Here is a 22,012-nt window from a genome sequence, read left to right on the forward strand (position 1 = left end):
CAATGATCACACATGAAACAAGTTGAGTAACAACTCTACTCTACTCTCTACCTTTTCTCTGCGTGTCCCTCCTCCATACCTCCCTCTCTCTTATTTCCCTTCCCTCCCCTCTCTTTTCACTCTTTCCTTTCTTTTCCACATTACCAGGGGGTGGCGTGTGATTGACAGATGGGAACGAATAATAATTTTTTTTTTTTTTTTTTTTCGTAACCTAAGGCCATCTTCTGTGATTGGCTTGCCAGCTGACATCTCCAAACCTCATCCCCCCCCCCCCCCCCCCCACACCCCCCCACACCCTCCCTCCCTCCTTTAATATTGGGCCTGTGGATGAGGCATCCTGAGGGAGAAAAAAGTAGAGAGAGAGAGAGAGAAAAAGATATCTACCTTAGGGAAGAACCTCAGAGAGAGGGAGGGAAGGAGAGGACGGGTAGCGTGTGTGCATGTGTGTGAGAGACACTTATTCTCTTAACTACTAGGAGACAGACACACTTTCCTGGCCCGACTCAAAGAAGGGGGGAAAACAGGAGGAAGAGCTTTTTTTTTTTTCTCTCAATATCATTTTTAATCTTCAACCCTCATTCAACAATCAAGCTGCCCTAAAGCGTCTCTTCCTGGAAACTCTTCTTCTTCTTCTTCACTGCCTGCTGGAAGTTCTATGTATTGATCCAGGGTTTTTTTTTTTTTTTTTACCCTCTCTCTCTCACACACACACACACACACACACACACTACAAGGCTTACCTCATGGATTTGTATCTGACTGGATATTTGATGTGTGTGTGGTTGTCCAGCTCGCGGGTGCTTGGAGGCTATCCCATCTGGTGGTGAGTACAAATCCACAGTTTCAGCATCAGAGCCTGTAAAGAGAGGGGAGGGTTTTTTTTGGGTCAAATGATCATTTGTGAGAGGGCAGAGTGTGCACTTTCAGTTGACTGCGTGGAAAAATGTTCTCCGGCCCAGTCCAAAGAATCTTAACCTCAAATACTAGTGTAACGGAAAAGGCTCGCCGTTCTTTTCCCCCCTCCACACTCAGGTCCATTTATCATGTTGGCGTGTTTCGTGATGCAAAGAGGATGAATTTGGAGTTTGGAATCCACTTAATGATTCAAAATGTAGATTTTTTTTGTATTTAAAAAGGGAAAATACACACGGCGCGTGGTTGCCATGTTGATGTGAATTGTCAAAACAGCACTGTGAGGACTCGCGGTGTTAAGTCAGTGAGATCAGTGATTATTACGTAAATCGTGGATATCGCTTAAGGACGATGACAACACCGATGTTGCTCAGCAGAACGCAAACAAAGCCTCAAAAGAAGGTTCCCGTTTCTGCTCCATAATCAGCTTCTTTCTTGAAGTGCAACCATATAATTGTAGGAGTGCCTCAGGGAGCACAGCGACGGTGACTTATAAGATCAGCGTCATTTTGTTTGCTGTTGTGCATCACCGCCGGCCTCCCAAAAACATGCCGTGAATTGAAGCTTTTTTCTTTTTTTTTTTTTGGTAGATGTATTACCAAAAAGTGTTTTACATTCACTGACAAACTTGTACACGTTTTTTTTTTTTTTTTTTATATATATTACTAATTTGCGGCGTGCCACAGGGTATCAGCTGCAATTAAATTAATCTTTTTGAAGAGTTGAGCATATCATTTTGCTTTTCAATTGTACCACAATTCACCCCCCCCCCCGCTACGGATTTGTCAGGAGACAATATGTTAAGGTGCCGCAGGGTTTTTATTCTTTGTTAAATGATCCCAGCAACTGAAATGTAGAGGTTTATCTCATTACAAATGCAGCTACATGCGGCTGACCTCATAGCTCCCTGGTCTCCTTTTGTAACATAAAGCTTCTATTTTGGAGATATTTTTTTGCGTGGGCGTATGACAAAGCTCTTTTGGCTCGCGACACAATACTTGTCAGAGCTACTGCACTTTTTTAGTAGCCCAACTAGCATGTGGTCCCAGCGTTAGCGCTGTCCAAACCGCCAGCATCTTCTGGTTTCATTTACAGAGCAGGCAGCTGCCAAGCACACAGGCCACAGGGCTGAAGTGTTAATGGCAGAGAGGACTTTACACCCACTGCTGGCTTCAGCAGGAGCCAGCAGACAACAGCGACAATAGAGCCTGGGATTCTCTGTGTGAATTACCTGCAGCTGTTCTGTTCAAGCAGCTTACATGACACCGGTATAATGTTCGAGACCTCAACAATGCGCACCGACCCTTTTGATTTGGGGAAACAAATTTTTTGAAGTGCAGGGCCGGGGGAACGGGTTTACTTGGATAAAATGCAGGAGAGAGATGAAAAGCGGCGAGCCGTGTGGCTCCAGGTGACCGGGCAGGTGTGGAGGAATGGGTGTCAAACAGCGCCGTCAGTTGGCATCACACCCGGGGTGTCGAACATGTCCCCAAAAAAAAAAAAAAGACTAAAAACAAGGGAGGGTGCCGAGTTTCAGCGAGGGCCACGGGAAGGCTCCTTCTCGGCTTCTGTCTCAGGGGGCGACGACTTGGCCATAAATTCTCCAGCCAAGGTGGGACGGGGTTGCGAGGGAAGAGCAGCTTTTGACTGCTTCATGCCTGGCAGCCCTGCTTTTACAAGACGGGGGGTGTTTGAAAAACAAAACGAAGCATAAATAACTCCGCCTGATATGCACATACGAAGATGAGGTGCAGTAGAGAGACATAGCGAGCTAATGAGGTGGGTTTGGAGGAAGGCGAGAATGCAAGAATGTTGTGGGGGGGAACAGCAGCTTTTGCACAACATGAGCAAAAAAACTAAAGTTTGAAAGAATTCGTGACAGCTTAAGGCTTCGTGGCTGTGAGTTCACAGACTCCACAGGTCCCACGGTGTCTATGAAGACAAATCTGTTCTTGGACTTATTGCTGTGTTTTGGTTTCACCAGTCAACCTACATTTAATAACCAAAGAATATCTAAGAAGCCGAGGAGTATGATGTAACATCCTGTTCTTATCAAACACAGAGGTTGTATTATTCTATCGCAGCTTAACTCCCCAGCTTAAGCCGGCTGTGTTGTTTGTGTTCCTTGAGTGAACGATGACAGTCACTTTCAACAAGGAATTAGCCGAGCTGATTCTACTCCAACACGAGCCGTCGAGCATCGGCGGTGATTATCGGTTTAACGCTGTCATATCACGCCGCACAGTTCCACTTTAAATCCAATAAGTGTTATTCTCCCACTCCTCCGTTATCACACGGTTAAAGCTGCACAAGAAAGAGACGTTGTACACTTGCTGTCGATTGTTTTTTAGCAATTTCAAGTCGGGAAATTCTCATATTGATTCAACTTTTCCTCCTAAAATGTTTTAATGCTTCAGATTACTTAAAATGTTTGTTGTTGGGGAGGGATGGAGGAAACTGAGACACAGAGACGGATAAAGAAATGAGGCTGTTGCATGGAAAACACTTTGCTGGTGTTAAAACGATCATCAGCTTCAATGAGCAACCAGTGCGGTCCTGACCAATCAATCTTTAGTTGAATTCGTTCACTTCCACTCAGGTGAAAAGAAGACTTAGGTTAGAAGTAACGTGTCTGAACAAAAAAACAAGAAATAGCATTTAACAGTGCAGAGCAGAGTATATGTATTACACATATAAATACTAATCTACTACTCAGCATCATAAAAGCTTTCACTTATTCAATTTCAACATCCTTTAATTAGAATTTGGAGCATGCATAATCCCTAAATAGGGCTTCCTGACTAATATTGCGTTTTGCCGTTTGAAGGACTACTTGTGGAGGTTTTTCTCAATAAAACCGGCGGCTCACCTCTCCAAGCTATCTAGGTTTCCTCAAACTGCCCAGTCTACACACAGACCGCTCCCAGTTCAACCTGAGCGGCTTAAATGGGGCTCTAGAGTCCATCTCTGGGTCTCAGGAATGTCATTATCTGACTGGGACACCCCCCCCCCCCTCACTAACCTCCAATCTTCAATCCAATCTTCAACCCCAAAAACCCCGACCGTTGGCAAAGGGATCACTTAAATGATTCTTACTGCGGAGAAAATCCTCCGTCCGCCGCCTTGTGTGAAAAGATCAAGGATGTTCGGCTATTATTCTCAGCGGCGCGGTGGAAGGTAGAGAATAGAGCAGGAGAGTCCAGAAGAATGTCATTCAGATGAAACTTTAGGGTTCCATTATGAATGGCTGAGGGCCGGAGTCAAAGGCAATTTTTGGGCTCAAGCCAAAAGAAAAATGTCTCCACAGAAAGTGACACCGACAGGGAAGTTCTTTAAAAACACGTAGGATTATGTAACATGTCCCAAAGTAGGTGTTTAGCTACTGCAAAAGCTGTTTTTGTGAACCGTCTCGTGACTCGGATGCATTTTAAACGTGATGATCTTAAAGAACATTGCCGATCGCAAACAATTGCACCGGCCTTTAACTGCACTCGTATACCGTCAAGTGAGAGTTTCGTTCACGCGCTGACTCGACACGTTATCTCACGAAACAAAACTTGTCGTCACTGAACAAGCAATGCGGGACGACACCATCCAGTCAAACTGCAGCTACAGGCGGAGAGGTTCAAAGGAGAGTGGTATTTCAAAAGCGGCCGAGGCGAGTTTCTAATCTTCAAACACTATCAAAGGACGGTGTGCTCTTGTAGGAAATGACAAAGTCCCCCTGGTGCACAGCTATTAGCTGCACTAAAACACAGGCCGGGGCAGTTCCTCAAAGGGAAAACAGCAACGGCCAGAGGCAAAGAGATCGTCAGGGGACACGTGTGGAGGCACACACACACACACACCAACACACACACACTATTTAAAGTCTTCATTACCTGGCTGGATCTCACCTGCACGGCTTGTTACAGAGGTTAATTATTCGCAGAAAGCCATTTCTCTGACACACAGGGGTCAGGGACGGAGACTTGTCGGTCGCACCTGTACAGCAGGTATTCAGCCGGAGCCCTCGGGTCGCTGACCGGGTCAACCAGACAACTAATCACGATGCAGTGAGGAGAGGAAAGGGAAGAGAGGATGGCAGCTCAATGTCTCTCAAAATTAGAAGGAATTCAGTTTATACATTTAAAAAAAAAAAAAAATGCTGTAAATAATTGTGGCTAAGGTGTCATGTCGTTGCGATCACAAAACGTCATCTCCATACGTAAACAATGATTGCACGGTTATTTATCATGATTTTGAGGACAAAATATTTATATTGCACTGCTATCACCCCCCCCTGTTACGTTCCTGCTAACGTACGAATCTTTGCATCCAAATAAGACTTAAAGCAAAGTTCGCCATCTCCGGATTTCAGTGCATTTTTGCAGAAACAAGTAATATATGGTATATTTATAATCCTCTACACTGGAATGCAGCAGCCACATTCAGGAAAGTTGCGTGCACAGCGGCAAAAAAAGTGAAGCTAACGCATCGTGATCGCCCCCTGGTGGCTCGCTGTCAGTTTAGGAAGCGCTTGATTCAACGCTGCAGAGTTTTCTATTAGCAGAGAATTTTAAACGTCAAACATGTTCATATCATTGTGGGAAGATTGATTAGTTGTGCAGCCTTATAAGTATATGTTTTTAGTATATGTTACTTTTTTCTCAATACATTTTTTTTTCATCGAACAAAAGAAGCCAATAATCTGAAATTCAATTAAATATTTCATGAACACAAGCAGCCTTACAAGAAAGTTCCCTGAATAAAATAGTAGTTTTGGGTCAAAATCATAAATAATCCGGTGAAAGAATCTGTGAACGAGATTGCAAATCTGCCCAGATGTTCGATGTTCAACGTCAGCTTTAAAGTTTGGTACATTTCAGCATAAACTCAAAACATTTTGAATGTTCGACACCCGGGGTCTGAGGGACACAAAGGGGAAAAGGGAGAAGCAATAACATGCATGACAGTTGGTTTCTTGGGACAAACAGCCTGTGAGTGAAATATCTGCAGACAGGCAAACTCTGTTAACCGAGCTCAACCCCAACAATCACACCACAAGCACGCGAAAGTCAACAGCAATTAGGTGTTGAAACTACTTTTAAAACACACACACACACACACACACACACAATGCTGTGTTTGAAATTGCCACCAAAGAACTTCCAGACATTAGACAATGGAAGATTCCAGAGAATCCACTACGAGTTATGATTTGCATAGGATTCATTACTGCTGACAATTCAAGCAGCGATGCCAACAAGCTGCCCCTAATGAGCGGTGGCCGGGAACAATGCACTGTTTGAGTTGTGGCTCATTCGCACAAAGACTCTCATTCAAACAGGCCTCCGTCCCTTCAAGACAAACGAATCAGACTCCGTTGTGTCCACCTATATATACGGACACGCCGGGACGCCGAGTCTTGTCGAGCATTCGCTCATTCCCCCTTTCTGACGAGCAGGTTCACAAGTTTAAACCCTGTTCGGTTTCCCTCTGCACGTCTGCATACTTGTGACTGCAGGGGCTCCTTGTCTCAACTCCACTCTCGACAGTCTGGAGAGGGAGAAAGAAAGAACAGGTTGGAACTTTTTTTTTTTTTTTTTTTTCAGGGGGTCCTGTCATTTTTTATCTGATCAGCCAGGAGCTGTCGGACCACAAATCAAAAGTGTGCCAAAGCAAAAAAAGGGGAAGACAACAAAACACAGACGGTAGCTTTTGCATTCCAGCCTCCACCAGGAAAAGTCCCATCCTCGGGCGAAGCCGGCAACTTTCCTTGGCCCACTTACTTCTCTTTTTCGAGCGTCTTTGTCTCTCTGCGGACTCTGCTGTGGGATTTATAAATGAAATTCTGATGGCAATGTTCTCAGCTCTGCCAGGGCCTCGTTTAGCAGCGCGGTGTCCTCGGGGCAAATCTGACAAGTTGAGCTGCGGCGTCAACATATAGAGGTAAAATAGAGGTAGATTGGAGTTTAATGCAAACAATATTCTCGCAGTCTGTTACAGCAGAAGGCTTCTTTTTTTTCTCACAGACGAGGTGACAGAATGCACTCAGGACTCAGCGCTTCAGGCACAAACCCGGCATAAGCTAACTTTATTAATTTCTCTTTAATGAAATAAGTTAACTTGTTCAGACAGGGCTAAGAACGACTGGCACACATCGTCAATAACAGCAAAGGCACATTGGAATGCGATTGCGTTTTATCAAATCTGAAGCCACAATTAAATATGTTCTCTGAAAGGAGACGTTGGGTTTCTACGAGAACGTGTTTACAGGATTTAATGATGGAAAACACTTAGTTTTTCTCTTTCTGTCTGGCCGAATATACCTGTATTCAAACTCGCTCCATCTTCGGCAATTTAAGCCCCCCCCTCCCAAAAATGCCCAGTCTGCTCTGATTGGTCAGTGTTTCCGATTCTTACGCAACGTCGCCATCTTCATGGCGTCACTGCAGGCGGGATTGAGCGAGACCTTCACGGCATTAATACAGCAGCTAAACCTGCTTTATGATAAAACACAATACACAGAACTCCTACTTTCTACAACATAAGAGTGAATCGTTTCAAATTCATCATCAAATCTAGTTATCGGTTAACAAGTAACATAAAATACAACAAAGTTCATATCTACGAACTCAGCTGAACGTTTCGTATCGAAGAGAGATTTTTAGAGCGTCAGAGTTGAACAAATCTTGGGTATTTCGCTAAATTACGAACCCTAATTCTGCACACAAAAGGTGTAGTTACTTGAATACATCATCAGATCCAAGTCTCCTCCAACAGCCCGGAGAGTGTTCCAGCTTTTAATCATACCATTACCTGTCAAGCAGTTATCAGCACGTCCCGCAACGGAGGGTGCAAGCCGGTACGCCATAAACGCTTTTAACAATGTTTGCCCAGAATGAGCAACACAAACAAAGGCATCGCACCTCTTGCCTTTATCTTTCTAATTGATGACCTTGTTGGAAGAAGGAACTTACAAGTAGCAACACAACCGTGCAGTTCACTCTGCCTTCATACATGCATGCAGGTTTCCATGAGTCTTTTGAACAGCGCCTCAGGAGCAATGCATGGAGGGATGGATTGTGACAGGCTCTCTAATCCCTCGCTCTTCCTCATACTTCGGTCGCCACTTCAACGCTCCAATTTGTTCTGAACTACAAGCCACTAAAAACTTCAGTCAAAACAACAGGAACCTAAAACGTGTTGTAAATGTCTTTCTGACCGGCGCTCACAGCAAAAAACTCTACTTAAGTCCAGTTGGGAGATATTTATACTTTGAGTATTTCCAGTTTCTGTTATTTTAGACTTTAACAGCTATATTTACTTTAATTTAACACACAAAGCTTATAAAATATGCATTAAATCAAGTAAACTATCCCACAGTACGTTATTAGCTGCACCGCAATCAGCAATCACCAATAATATACACAGGAGCCATCCTGCCTCTATGGGTACTTTTACTAGTGAAGTACAATAAGTACATTCTGCTAATAAGTACTTTTACTTCGATACAATCTTAAATGCAGGACTTGTCATTCAATATTTCATCTTGTACTCAAGCAAAGGAACTGAGACTCCGAAGCAAAATAGTATTTAACGTAACTTACGTCAACTTACGTTACGTTTACGGTCACGTTAATGACCTGGCTAGGACAACAATATAAAACACTATTTTTATTTGCAATAAAAGTACTTCACTGACAAAGAAAGTGGAATGATTAAAGGTGTGTTAGAAATTATTTACCCAGCTGTCGTTTCGCATAAATCATCTTTTAAATTTAAGATAAAATGGGATATTAATAGAAATAGTGCTAACGTTTAATGCTAGCTAACGTTAGCGGGTCATTTAAGGAACACTTACCGCTGTTTTAAAGACGTGTGCAGATTCCTCAAAGATTCTTCTGACGTTATCCAATTAAAACAAATAACTGCGTTAGCTGCAGGTGAAGATGATGTTAAGAGAAGCTGTTATGCTTTATGACCAAAGATGGCAGCCAGAAGTGACACATGACCGACTCGTTTTTTGTCCAACTGCTGCAAAATATCGATATTTATTGTAATATATAAAAACATAAAATCATAGGAAATAACATTATAGGTAATTGAACCTACATATTACAATTTATAATTTTGGAGGAGATTTTGGAGACGTGCACTCCGAGGCTGAGCAACATCTAAACTTTTAAATGCATGAAATTATTCCACAAAGTAATGACCTGTTTCGGCCATCAGTATGTAGAGTGTGCGCCCGTGTGTGGGGGTCTCAAGCCTTTGATCATGTTATGCTTGTGCAATGTTCTCAAAATGTAGTAACACCAAAGTCAGGGCCGGGCCTACGTCTGGTTTGTCTGGTTTGTATTCTCCTCACTTAAAGATGGGCAGCAACTCCGACAAGGTATATAGAAGATTACGTGACGGTAGAATCTGAGCTGTCACCTGATCGTCGTGACTTTGATAGATGAGGCAAACAAGCCGGAGATCAGCACCCAGCATCCTCTTAGATATTTGTACACGGGACCCTGGTCATGAACTTCAAACTGTTTCTGTGGGCCGTGAGGCCAAAGGCAGTGAGGTCAGGTGTCGTGTTCTGCTCAACAGGTTCAGAGGGTCACCTGGTACTTATTGTGCCTCTGGATATAGGAGGCTGTCACACAAAGAAAAGCCCATCTGTGCACAGACATGTGCTATACACACTGACCCCTGTAATGCAGACCTCCCACAATAACAGCTGCAACACATTTCTGACAGTACAAGATTCCTTGTTCACAGACAAAATGTGAAGAACTGCAGGATGCTGCCACTTCTCCAGAACCCTGCTGCAGATCGTAGTGATTGTATTGCACTGGGAGGGGTCGAGTCAGAAGTTTTTGTTGATAGCGTTACAGTCTTGATTGCGTGAATTTCCACTCTTCAGCGAGGTGTGTGGTGGAATCCCTTTGTTTCCTCGGCTTCATTTCTGTGGTTTCCAGCGGCCCGTCATACTTTCGCATCAGCCCAGTTTAGAAAAACTGAGAAAACCCCCCAACCGAGCCGTAACCACCACCCCTCCCCAGGCCAGTAGAGGCCCCATACGGACCTGCCCGGGCATGCACCTGCCGAGCCCTGCCGCTCGCTGCTGCTGCTCTGCTGCTCGTCTCGTCCCCTGCAGCAGATTCCCCCGGCATTCTGCCTCTGCGGAGGTCTCTTGCGTCTGCTGCTCCCTCGCTCGGTTGAGACACGTTGCTCGTGGCTTCCCAGAAGTGAGGCCAAGCAGGCAGGATCAGCATGGCTCACATGTGGCCTGCTTGCATGCTGTCTGTTTGCGTGTGTGTGTGTGTGTGTGTGTGTATGTGTGTCTGTTTGCACGATACGCCTCATAACCCCTCAGGGTTAAGACTCTCATTAGCACCTAGCCAAAAAGATATCCCCTTTCATCTCATCTGTCCATATGGATCAAGTGAGGCACATCCTTTGCAAACAAAGACAAATAGGCTGGTAGATCCACAGCCTGTAGTCTAAACATGCGACGTCCACCACAAAGTCCCATGCGGTTAGCTGATTGATTCCATCAAAAAAAATCCCAAATTCACTGGCAAAGCCAGTATGTCGGAGTGGTGGGTAAGCGGTTCAGCCGTCCTGAATGGAGCTTGAAATGTAGCAGAGGTTGGCACGGCGGTCTAAACACAGATATCTCACTTGGACAGAAGAGATTTTCCTTCTGAGTGAACTGACTGAAGTTGTGACATCAGGGGTTCAAATTCAAGCTATGTGTTCAGCGGCATCGCCCACTCCGGTCCGTCCCACGACTTTGAGAGATTAATGGGTAGAAACCACGCTAGCAGACGTTGTAATTAAGGGCCCTTAGTCACTCAGTCACCAGACGGAGTGAAGTCAGCAACACGTGAACTCGGTGATGTCGGCGGGATCGGGACCCGACGGGATGAGCTAATGTGGCCGCCTCCGCTTCGCTAAACTTGAGACAAGAACATGAATGAGATTGATGAGCACTATCGGATTACTGCATGGGAACATCGAATTGGGCAAAACTGCATTTTTTTTTTTTTGCAAGTTTGAATTATTGAGTTAAATGTGAAACAAGAGACTCATTCTTCCTCATGCACAGCAGTGTTTGAGAGTTTTGAATAGCTTATGTAACCTTGAAGGAGCTGCTGATCGGACAGCGTTTCATACGGAAACGTGAGAATTGTTTGTTGTGCATCAGTGTCTGCGAGGAAGCCGACAACACAAAGTGGCTTTTTAGCCGATTATGTGATCATCATATATTCCATTACACCAGCTGTGAAAGCAAAACAACTCAGTCGCACGTTTCAGTGTGTGAGCCGTGATACCGGAGATCAAAAACATATTTGGGAGGGGAGGTGGGGGTCATATGTAGAAAGCAAAAGCGACCATGAGCTGAGAACCTATCAAAGGGGGGGGGGGGGGGGGGGATTATTCAGCTTTCTCTCCTGTGACTTCAATGGCTTGACTTTTGTGTCGGGGTGGGGCACTGCGCCGCACTCATCCGTCAAGAGTCAGTGGCTGCCACGATTGGGTTGCGCCCCGCGGGGGTCCTGAGGTCATCCCGAGCGGCGCTCTGATCTGATCGGCGGCAATTGTTCCCCCGTGATCCCGTCGCAGGCCTCCAGCGCCACGCTGTCCCGCCACAGACGCAGCCCAACACATCTATTGTGAAGCGATCGCCTCTCTCGAGAACGCCGCAGCCCCCGTACAGAAAACATGTCTTCAGGTGATGCGCCAGGATATAAATAAACAAGACATTTGAGTCCAACACCCGTCAGTAAACCTTGTGGAAGAAACCGCACAGTTTTGTTTGAGCCTGTCATCACAAAGAGCGTGTTAAAACACGGGCACGGCAAACATGTTTTCTTTCTCCCCGTCTCTCTCACACTTTTATTTCTAGAGGAATAGAAAGCAATTAAAATGAATTACCTGATTGAAACTATAATGGTTTCTGGCATCGCGCGCTGATCTCGGCTGTCTCGTCATGGTGATTAATCCCTTCTATGGGCACATCTGCACGAGCCTTTCTGGTGAGGCACATATCTTCAGATATGCTGGGTTTTTTTTCGTCCGTCTGTGAGCTCTGTCATTCTTATCACAATCAGCTATGGAGGGAAAAACCGCAAATCAGTGATGGAAGTGCTGCAGACACAGGTGTTTCACTGTAAGGGAGAGAGAGAGAGAGAGAGAGAGAGAGAGAGAGAGAGAGAGAGAGAGAGAGAGAGGGGGCTTTTCCCAAGCAGACAGTACTTGTGTGTTATCTGTTAGATCAGCAGATCTGTGTATACTAACAAGTGGAAACACTTGAAGAGTCAGAACTAATAGCTTGTATCCCTGCCCTGAAGTGGGCCTACAACCCCTCCCCTCCCGGTGGGAAAAAGAAAGAGACAAAAAATAAACAGCAGCTCTTAGTATAAACTACAATAAACAGACAATTCAATAAATCACTGAGCTACGCTTACAGTTAAACCTGAGATTAACGACTAGAGAAGTGATGGTTGACTTTGAGGGAGGCCTCCCTGGCAGGTTACCATCATTGTTATTGTAGGGTGGAGCTCATGGAGGGCACAGACTTGTACTGTGAGGCAAACAGTCTCACTTCCTGCATCCTCTGACAGTGTAAAAGCACTCGGGCTGGGTATTATGCGATGAAACCAGTGAAAAATACTTTCCCCGACACCTTACGTTGAGAGATTTACACACGTTTCTGCAAAAACTTTTTTTGTTTCATTCAACAAAAGAAGCCAAATGTCACGAATGTTAAATGTTGTCTGAACACAACCAGCATTAGGAGACTTTGCAGCCCGTTCTCATTGCCAGGATGTCTGATACCGACGCACGAGACACCCTTTAGCGTCCGTATGAGCACCGTGCTGTCAAGTAACTACAGTGGTGTTTGTGACGTGTTCTCCGTACTTTGGGTAAATATTGTACGTTCCTATTTTGAGCCCAACCATGATGTTTATCCTTAAACCTAACTAAGCGGTTTTGATGCCTAAAATCAAAGCAATTGTTTGAATTCACAACGTTAATCCACATGTTAACTGCGACTGTGCGATGGGCCACCCAGTGCGTCTGACAAAGCGTCAGTATGTGACAAGTTGGAATGAGTTGTGTTGAAATATAATCATCCAAAATTGTCAAAATCTTGAAATGTTTTCGTGCTTCGTCATTATAAACTCTAGAAGGCAAAGAATAAGAAATTTGATAAAAAAAAAAAAAAGTAAGTAATAAGTTCTGGCCTTCTAGGTGTTTGGTCGTGGTGATAAACCTCTTTTGGATCATGTTGCACATCTTTGTATTCCTGATGCAGAGATGTGTCCCACCTGACGACGCTCTCTTCTCCCTCTCTCGGTGTCACAGGTCCCTGGCCCTCGGGCAGCAGTACTCGTCTCTGGGCTCCCAACCCATCCTGTGCGGCTCCATCCCCGGCCTGGTGCCCAAGCAGCTGCGCTTCTGTCGCAACTACATAGAGATCATGCCCAGCGTCGCGGAGGGGGTCAAGCTGGGGATCCAGGAGTGCCAGCACCAGTTCAGGGGCCGACGGTGGAACTGCACCACCATCAAGGACAACTTGGCCATTTTCGGCCCCGTGCTCGATAAAGGTATGCTTGACTCTTTACTGTTGTATTTAATGACGATGTACGTATCCAAGGCTTAATAATAATCGGTGCAAAAACTACCACTGTATAAAAGCTCTGGCTGAGGCTATTGCAAGCTGCTACAAAACGAACACCCTGAGGCTCAGCGCTGCCTGTTCTCTGGGCTTCTGCTGACAAACGCCTAACCAGGGCAATTACGATAATATACACCTTTCCTGCTCTGCAGTGAGAAATGGGCGCAGGTACAAGCTCCGACACATTATCCCACTTCCATCCATCTTTACCTCCAGTATTGCATTTGTCTCCGGAGTTTTCCCCCCCACCAAACCGTGTTTACACTCTCGTACTTGAAAGAGGGTCAACGCGGTGAGAATCCATCAACAAAACCCGACGTGCACAGCTGATATACTGGAGACGCCCATCAGGCGCTTCACAAACAGAATACTAATTGTACGATATCGCCACACTGACTGTGTCCTTGTAGAGAATCCCACTAAACCTGACAGTCGGGGAGGGGGGGGGGTACAATACACACAGGTGTCCCGCTTAAGGCCTTGCAGTCCCTAATTCTAAAAAGGTAGAAGTTTATGTGTCGTGAGCGAGGCTGCTGATTGGAAATGAATTACCCTGTGTGTCAGAGGGGAAGGAATCTGGGCAGTGTGAGCAGTCCAAGCTCCTCAGTCAAATAAAAGGGAGAGGGGAGGCCAAATGAGATTACAGGCAATAGAAAAGGGCCCGGGGGGCTCCGCTCAACCCCTACTGTGCATGAAGACCAGTGCGCGCCTCACACAGTCCAGCTCCCACGGACGCCCCATTCACACGCCCTTTTGACTCTGTCATGAAAACAGGCTGAAAGGGGATCTCTCCCAGCCCTAGCCCGGGTGTGCGCTTTGGGATGGGGAAGCGAAGGAAGGAAGGAAGCAGGGAAGGAAGGAAGAGCAGATCACTTTGGGAGTGATGAATGGAAAAGTTGGGAGTTAGGAAAGGGAGAGCTACCAACCACCAGCCCGAGCCACCTTAGGCGGCGCGTTGGCCACGGCGATGCTATTGGTGGATGCCGGGAGGAAGTGGGGGGTTGAGGTCCCGTGGTGGTGTATGGGATTTCAGCTCAGGGTGTTGGCGGAGGGGTGGCTGGAGAGAGGGGGGGGGGTGGGGGGGGGTGAGGGAGTTTAGGGAATGCCAGCTCCGGGCAGAGCGGGGCTGTGGGGGCGCGAGTCGCTGGGCCCTTTGTGTGGATAATACAGTGTGACACAAGGGAAACAAAGGCGGATTGATGGGCCCAGCAGGTAGCAGAAGCAGCGCTAGCCATGGCTAACAGCCAGAGCTCCAGGGGCCCAGGGCTCACAGGCCCCCGTTGTGGAGGGCCCGGCTAGGCCTGCCAGGGCGAGCAGGGATGCCCGACCTGAGGACGGAGTGTCATCCAATCATGCGCTGGGGATTTAGAGCAAAACTGTATCCTTTTACTGAGAATGAACGGCGGAAATACAGCTTTTATAGACACACAGTTTCATCGTTTAGATCAGATGTATCTAAAATATCATAGTGTGAACATATGGGTTCAAATATTACTGAAAATAGTTGTGATTTACAGTATTTCAGCATCTGCATTACACAACAAAAAAAGCACATCAGATGATCCATCTGACATTTGACCTTTGATATTATTAGCATTGCATACAATGTCGGAAAAACAGACAAACGGCACAAATATTGATCCTATTGGCAACACATTAGCCCTACAGGCTAATATAAACAGGAATGGGTGGGGAAATATGACCCGCCTCCAGACAAACATCAGTAAACTGTGTTTGTGGCTTGTAAACTTGATTCTGATCGAGTCTTGAAAGCCTCGTTGGCAGTGGAAAAGCTTGAAGAATGTCTGGCTTCAGTAGCCACTGTGGTCTGCAAAATGTGGGTCTAATTGTCTGGCCGTGATCGTACAAATTTCAAAACTCAGATCACGCAGTTGTGGATCTCAGAACCCCCCCCCCCCCCTCCTCCCTCCCCCCCGTGTGTCTGTATTGCATGTCTGTTACACAGCTAGCGGAGTGTAATGGCTGAGCCACGTTAAGTGTGCTGTGATTGTGAAACAATGGTGTCCGGTTACATAATAAGCTGTTGCCTTCAAAAGGAGGCGTAACTCCATCCTTCGGTGTAAAAAAAAGAAACAGGCCGACACACTGCTAGGTTTCACCAGAAGGCCCTGGGCTATGAACAGGGCCGGGTGGGAGGTGTGTGTGTGTGTGTGTGTGTGTGTGTGGGGGGGGGGGGGGGGGGTGACAACATTCCTGAAACACTATCCAGATGCAAAGCAGCACACCTCAGGGATGACAGGAGGTCACCGAGATCCCACTGAGCGTTAGGCCCTCCTGACAACAACCACAATGGGCTGATGTCACTGCGGGGACTCTGCTTTTTAGGCTCCTGCATGTAGTGTGCGCTTCCTCATCGCTGATGAAGATCATGTGGTAAATACTGGGAGGCATGTTTACATATTGTAAAATAATAAAAAGGGTTAAAAGTTTCTTTTCCCCAAAGGGTTCTTGTGTTCACAGCGGCAATCCCCGGTGCATAAATGCCTTTGCAAAGATGTTGTGTTAAAAGGTTATTGCCTGGAGGTATCCCTTTCAATATGTCTGTCTGGATGTTGGCAGCAGTAAAGATTCTCCATGTTAAGCACAAGATTGACTCACACTCTCTCTTTTTCTCTCTCTCTCTCTCTCTCTCTCTCTGTCTGTCTTCATCCGTCTCTCTCAGCGACCAGAGAGTCGGCGTTCGTCCACGCCATCGCCTCAGCGGGCGTGGCGTTCGCAGTGACGCGCTCCTGCGCCGAGGGCACGTCCACCATGTGCGGCTGCGATTCCCACCACAAGGGCCCCCCCGGGGAGGGCTGGAAGTGGGGCGGCTGCAGCGAGGACGCAGAGTTCGGGGTGCTGGTGTCCAGGGAGTTTGCCGACGCCAGGGAGAATCGTCCGGACGCCCGCTCGGCGATGAACCGACACAACAACGAGGCGGGACGCTCGGTAAACAGAGATATACTATCCATATTAATCACCATCTAAATACTCAAATTCATGTGCCATCATCTACTGTCTCCGATCTTCTGGTAAGGCTCTCCACCAGATTCTTCTGGAAGGCATTTCTGCAGGGATTTGCATAGTGAGCTCCAACTCTGATGTTATGTGATCGGGTCTGGCTCTAGGGCCTCAACCAAAGAAATTCTGTGTGTATGATTTTATTGACTAAGCGATTGATTTAATCAGCAGATCTGGAAAAATGTGTTTCTCCACAAAGAATCACTCAAAAGCACCACTGTAAATCTCGTGTTTACCAGAGAGAGGTTTCTTGGAAATATGTCATTCAGCCTGGAAAAAAAGCAGAAACACAACTAATCGACTAAAGAGCGACAGTTTACTCAGCTAATCGACTAAGAGGGGGGCGGCCCTCTCCGTCTTTTGGTTGGTGTTCCAGTTCATCCCAAAAGTGATGGACGGGGTTAAGATCAGAGCTCTGAGCACGCCAGTCAAGTTCTTACACATCAAAGCAACAAGCATATCATTTGTATGGTGCAGCATTAAAACGTGCTGAATTCAAAATTCAGAGCATATCTATGATTGAAGGATTGCCTCCACACGGCTCTCAACATGGCCGTGACCATGAGTGCAAACAGTGGCACTGTTCTTAAAGCTTCTGCGATAACGATGTGGGTCGGGACGGCCTTGAGCTTGTGAAGCGCGTCTTCCATGCAGACAGTGTGAAGAGAACTACTACTTGTCCGTCGTGCCTGCAGCTGGGAGTGCAGCCGAGTGGCGGCGATTAGCTGGCTAGTGTGGCTACGTAAACAAAGTACGGAGAAGCTCTGATTACAACACACACATAAGGGGAGAGTGACTTCACTCTCTGCTCGGGTAGACATTACTCCACTATATCTTTAAATAGGTCATAGTTGCTTGATGCCATATTTATGGTCTGAATATCACACTTGGCACCTTTAAGATTTCCCTTGACTTTAACTGAGGGGCGTCGCACAAAAACACAGCGGTGGACAGAAGAGTCTGCATACTTTTGGCACAGATAGTATTGATATTGATTCCCACAAGACTAAACTGATCAGCAGTGGTCTAACGGTTAGAAGATGGACTGTAGGACGGACTCCATTTTTGAGCACTTTTTCTACAGTTAGATGTCAGTACTTCAAGTCACCGTAACACGAGACCTTCATTAGACATTCCTCTGCACACATTGAACTATTGTACTATGGATTGTAGCTAAATGGGTAAACGGAAGCGTCGGACAGCGACCTGTCATGCAAAAAGGAGGAGGACTCATGCAGGAAACATTACTGTCTGGGATTACTGAGTGTTCATGTGACGGTGGGAAGGATTCGGGTATTTGACTTGTCCGCCTTAAAAATGAGCACTTGACTATGAATGACTGGTTAATTACTCATCTGAGCAACACACCTCGCCTTTCATGCCTTTTGCATCCCAATGAAAAAATTCCCTGACAGTCAAATAACCCGAGTGAGCTGAAGGGGAGGGGAGCTGGGGGGGGGGGAATCACCTCAGACTTAAAACATCACTGGCTGCTGTCACCGCTCGGGAGAAGAAATCGGCTCCCCGGCCGCTCGCTGAGGGGCAAATGGAGGGACCACACGGCAACAAGACGGCCCCTTTGATGTGAGCGCACAGGAGCAGCCGGGGAGACCACAGGAGCTAAGTGAGCAGCGGCACTGTCAGGAGTCTCCTCTCCACCTGGCCCTCTCACGCTCACATTATTTAGCCCCCGGGGCCCTCTGGGACTTGATGTTGGCATGACAAGCTCACAAAGTGATGTCACTAGACCCCCCTCCCAAAACCCCCCCCCTCTCTCACTATCCCCTTCCTCAGCCAGAGGTGCCACAGCCACCTGCCTTTCCGCCCCTAGCCGGGGGAATTCTGCAGCTAAATATAGCCGTTGAATTAAAAGCACAGCGAAATCAAAACACAAAAGGTGAAATAAGCCCCGCGGCGGCACACTCACGATGTGAGCCGGTGACTTCAGAGGGAATCAGCAGCGGCGCAGAGCCTCTGTACTTCACAGCTGCATGACACTTAGATAAATTGCAGCCAGTGGCGTATTGTTTTTCTTGGCCCCGCTCTGCAAGTCTTCAGCGGTTTTGTTCAGTCTGCATTACTTAATTTCTGACCATTAAAATTCCAACAGATCTTGCTCGGTGGTTCACTGCCACACAAGCGCTGAGTCACTTATCAAATTAACTGAGCACATTTAACTTAATTACGCTTTTATAAAAAGGAGTATTCCACCCAAAATCTACCTTTTTTTTAAAGTGTCAAATTCCCTCCGCCCGTAGGCCTTGAAAGGTGGCTCTGAAGAGCTTGAATTAAAGCCTTGAAGTGGATTCCAGTGGCAAACAAACGTCAAAACGTCCGGAGAAACGTCTCACCACCTCGCAGCTCCTAAGCTCTGCCAAAAGTAGTGTATTTAGGGATTTCTTGGCAAAGGGAAAGTAGTTTGAGGGCACACTGAACATATGGATCCACTGTGGAGAAGAGGTCTGCGCATTTACAAAGTTTCTATATCCATTTATTATCTATCCGTCTACGAGGAAACGTTTTCCCTGCTGTGAATCTAAGCTTTAAAGCCCATGGCCGGTGACTCTTCACTCTAAAGATATAGTTCTAGCAGGGTGTTGCCTTCAGGGATCAGGAAAAAGGGGTTATGAAAGCTTACATGTTGGATCCTTGCCAGGCTTTACGAAGTTGTAAATGCTTCTTTTTTTAAAACAGGAATGAAAGCAGGTCCAGTTTAGAACATATATATATATATATATATATATATATATATATATATATATATATATATATATGTTAACTATGTATAACACTTAACTTCCGTTGCCAAACACTTATGAACGCCACCCTACTGTAAAATGGTCTATTGGCTTTAAACATCCGTACAAAGTGACCATAACAGTGTCTTCTGTGTTTCCCCAGACCATCCTCGACCACATGCACCTGCGCTGTAAGTGCCACGGCCTGTCGGGGAGCTGCGAGGTGAAGACCTGCTGGTGGGCGCAGCCGGACTTCCGCATGCTGGGCGACTACCTGAAGGACAAGTACGACAGCGCCTCCGAGATGGTGGTGGAGAAGCACCGCGAGTCCCGCGGCTGGGTGGAGACACTGCGCGTCAAGTACAACTTCTTCAAGCACCCCACCGAGCGCGACCTGGTCTACTACGAGGGCTCGCCCAACTTCTGCGAGCCCAACCCGGAGACCGGCTCCTTCGGGACGCGCGACCGGGCCTGCAACGTGTCGTCGCACGGCATCGAGGGCTGCGACCTGCTGTGCTGCGGCCGCGGCCACAACACCCGGACTGAGAAGCGCAAGGAGAAGTGCCACTGCATCTTCCACTGGTGCTGCTACGTCAGCTGTCAGGAGTGCGTGCGCGTCTACGACGTCCACACGTGCAAGTGAGAGAGAGAGAGAGAGAGAGAAAGAGAGAGAGAGGCCCTGTGCTTTCGGACTGCTGGACTACAAGTGCTGCCCACCCTTCAATGCCCCACCTCCTGCACGACTTCCCCGCTTCCAAACACTAAAACATTCACTCACTCACCCACTCACTCAGGCCCTAATGGCCTATCAGCGATGGATACTTTCTTCTTATTTTTGTGTAAAAACACTAGAATCCGTCTTCCAAACCACTTCATTTCCATCATATCTTACACCCTTGTGATGACCTGACTGAGCTCTAGTCCGCTCTCATGGGAAGAAGCTCGAGTTGTGCCCCCCCCCCCCCCCCCCCCCTTCTCCCTGCAGCATTGGACCCCCCCCCTCCGTCTTTATTTATTTCCCCCCTCCATGCCAGCACAATGTTTGTGTTGCATGTACAGTAACACTTTTATACCTGTTGAGATTAATAATGCAGTAAAAAAAAAAAAAAGAAAAAAAAAAAAAAGAACTTTCAGACTCTTTGCTTTGGAATTTAAAAAACAAACATAAAAAAAGCATCTTCTAACTAACACCTCACTTCTCCAGCCCGTCTTGGCTGGTTTACCTTTCCTTTGTTGAACTAAACCAACCTCTACCAGTGACACCGAACACGTCGGCAGCCCCGGGAAACCATCACTTTGTGACTACTGAACGGAGCTGTTCTGTTGTAAACTACTGAGCTGATGAAATCCTCATGTGCTGCTGCTCTCCTCGACCGCACCAGTCAACCGGAGAAGATATATATGCTACAGTCTTGATTTTTATAGCCCTGCATTTCTGAAATATTACCATTGGGCTGGGACTGGAGGTATGCGGCATGTGTGTGAACAAGCATGCTCATTCCACCAACAACCATACGCGTGTACATGTGGGTGTGTGTGTGTGCGCGCGTACTATTCAGCCACTCCAGCTGGTTAAAATTTGAAGCATTGTTTATGCGTTGCAAAGCTCGCACTTCTTACGAATGACGACTTTGTTGCTGCATTCGATCGACCCGCTCGCGACTTCCACGCGCGCGATGCAACGAGCTCGATCCGAGGAGTGATGCCGTTTGAATTGTATGAGTAGCGAGATCACCTGTGGCTGTTTTTTCATTTATGAATTGTTATGCATCAACAACAAGGGAGTCAAGCTTCAGCATGCTTAATGTTAATTCTGGTCTTATGAGCAAAGTGATTATAGGGAGATCTTTTTTTGTTTGTTATCTAACACTTCATGCACTCATCGGGTCCATCATAGAGGCTTTAGTCTGAGGCAGATCTTTTATCACCGTAGAAAAAGGAAAAAGGGGGACGTGTGACGACATGTGGAGACCAGAGTAGCTTCTGATTGGCTTTCACAACCCTTCCTTCCTCCTCTCTGCATTTTCCTCTCAGTTGGACGGTTGTGGTTTTTGAGAAGTCTGATTTATGAACTTGTACTCAGAAGAAAACTCATGTTTTAGGGATATTGGAAGAACATTACTTTAACTTGATGTCTGCCCAGTCAAAAAAAGGAAGTTATTTTTTTGGGGTTGGACAGAAAAGACTTCCAATTCACGTCGATTCTGAGAACATTAAGCAGAAGAAAGCTGGGAAACTTCATCAGGAGCTGGAGGATTTATGGGTGTGTGTGTGTGTGTGTGTGTGCATGACGGCTGCCAGTGACAAACATAAGTGAATGGAAAAACGGATGGACGGATGGTGGAACAAACCGTGAGAGGTTTCCACACGACATGTTCCGACAGTCCCACCTGCTTCCTATTAATTACATTGAACAAACAGAACGCACCAGCGGTGTGCAGGCTGCCCTCTCTCTCTTTGTGACGTAGCTTAGCATTCGTGTCCTCCTCCCACCTGGGACTACCTCCCCGTGTTCAGCCCCCCTCCACTTCTCCCGCTATATCCAAAGTTTTGTACAAATGTTTTAAAGTGAATAATTCCCTTTTTATTTTATAATCGTAAATGTTATGTTTTTATAAATATTATTTATTATACGATGTATATATCTGTATGACTGAACTAAGATTATATATTTGAA

The 22,012-nt window shown here is 46.4% G+C and overlaps 1 protein-coding gene across 1 annotated transcript; it reads left to right on the top strand.

The window, feature by feature from the left end:
* Window positions 1–625: 625 nt before the first annotated feature.
* On the top strand, window positions 626–21,984 carry wnt3 (wingless-type MMTV integration site family, member 3). Its single transcript, XM_079182251.1, has 4 exons — window positions 626–823; window positions 13,264–13,505; window positions 16,260–16,525; window positions 19,499–21,984. The coding sequence occupies exons 1-4, from the start codon at window positions 744–746 to the stop codon at window positions 19,976–19,978; spliced, it is 1,068 nt and encodes a 355-aa protein (XP_079038377.1). The 5' UTR covers window positions 626–743; the 3' UTR covers window positions 19,979–21,984.
* The last annotated feature ends 28 nt before the right edge of the window (window positions 21,985–22,012 follow it).

The sequence above is a fragment of the Pholis gunnellus genome (genome assembly GCF_910591455.1).
Source record: "Pholis gunnellus genome assembly, chromosome: 21".
Classification (NCBI taxonomy): Eukaryota; Metazoa; Chordata; class Actinopteri; order Perciformes; family Pholidae; genus Pholis; species Pholis gunnellus.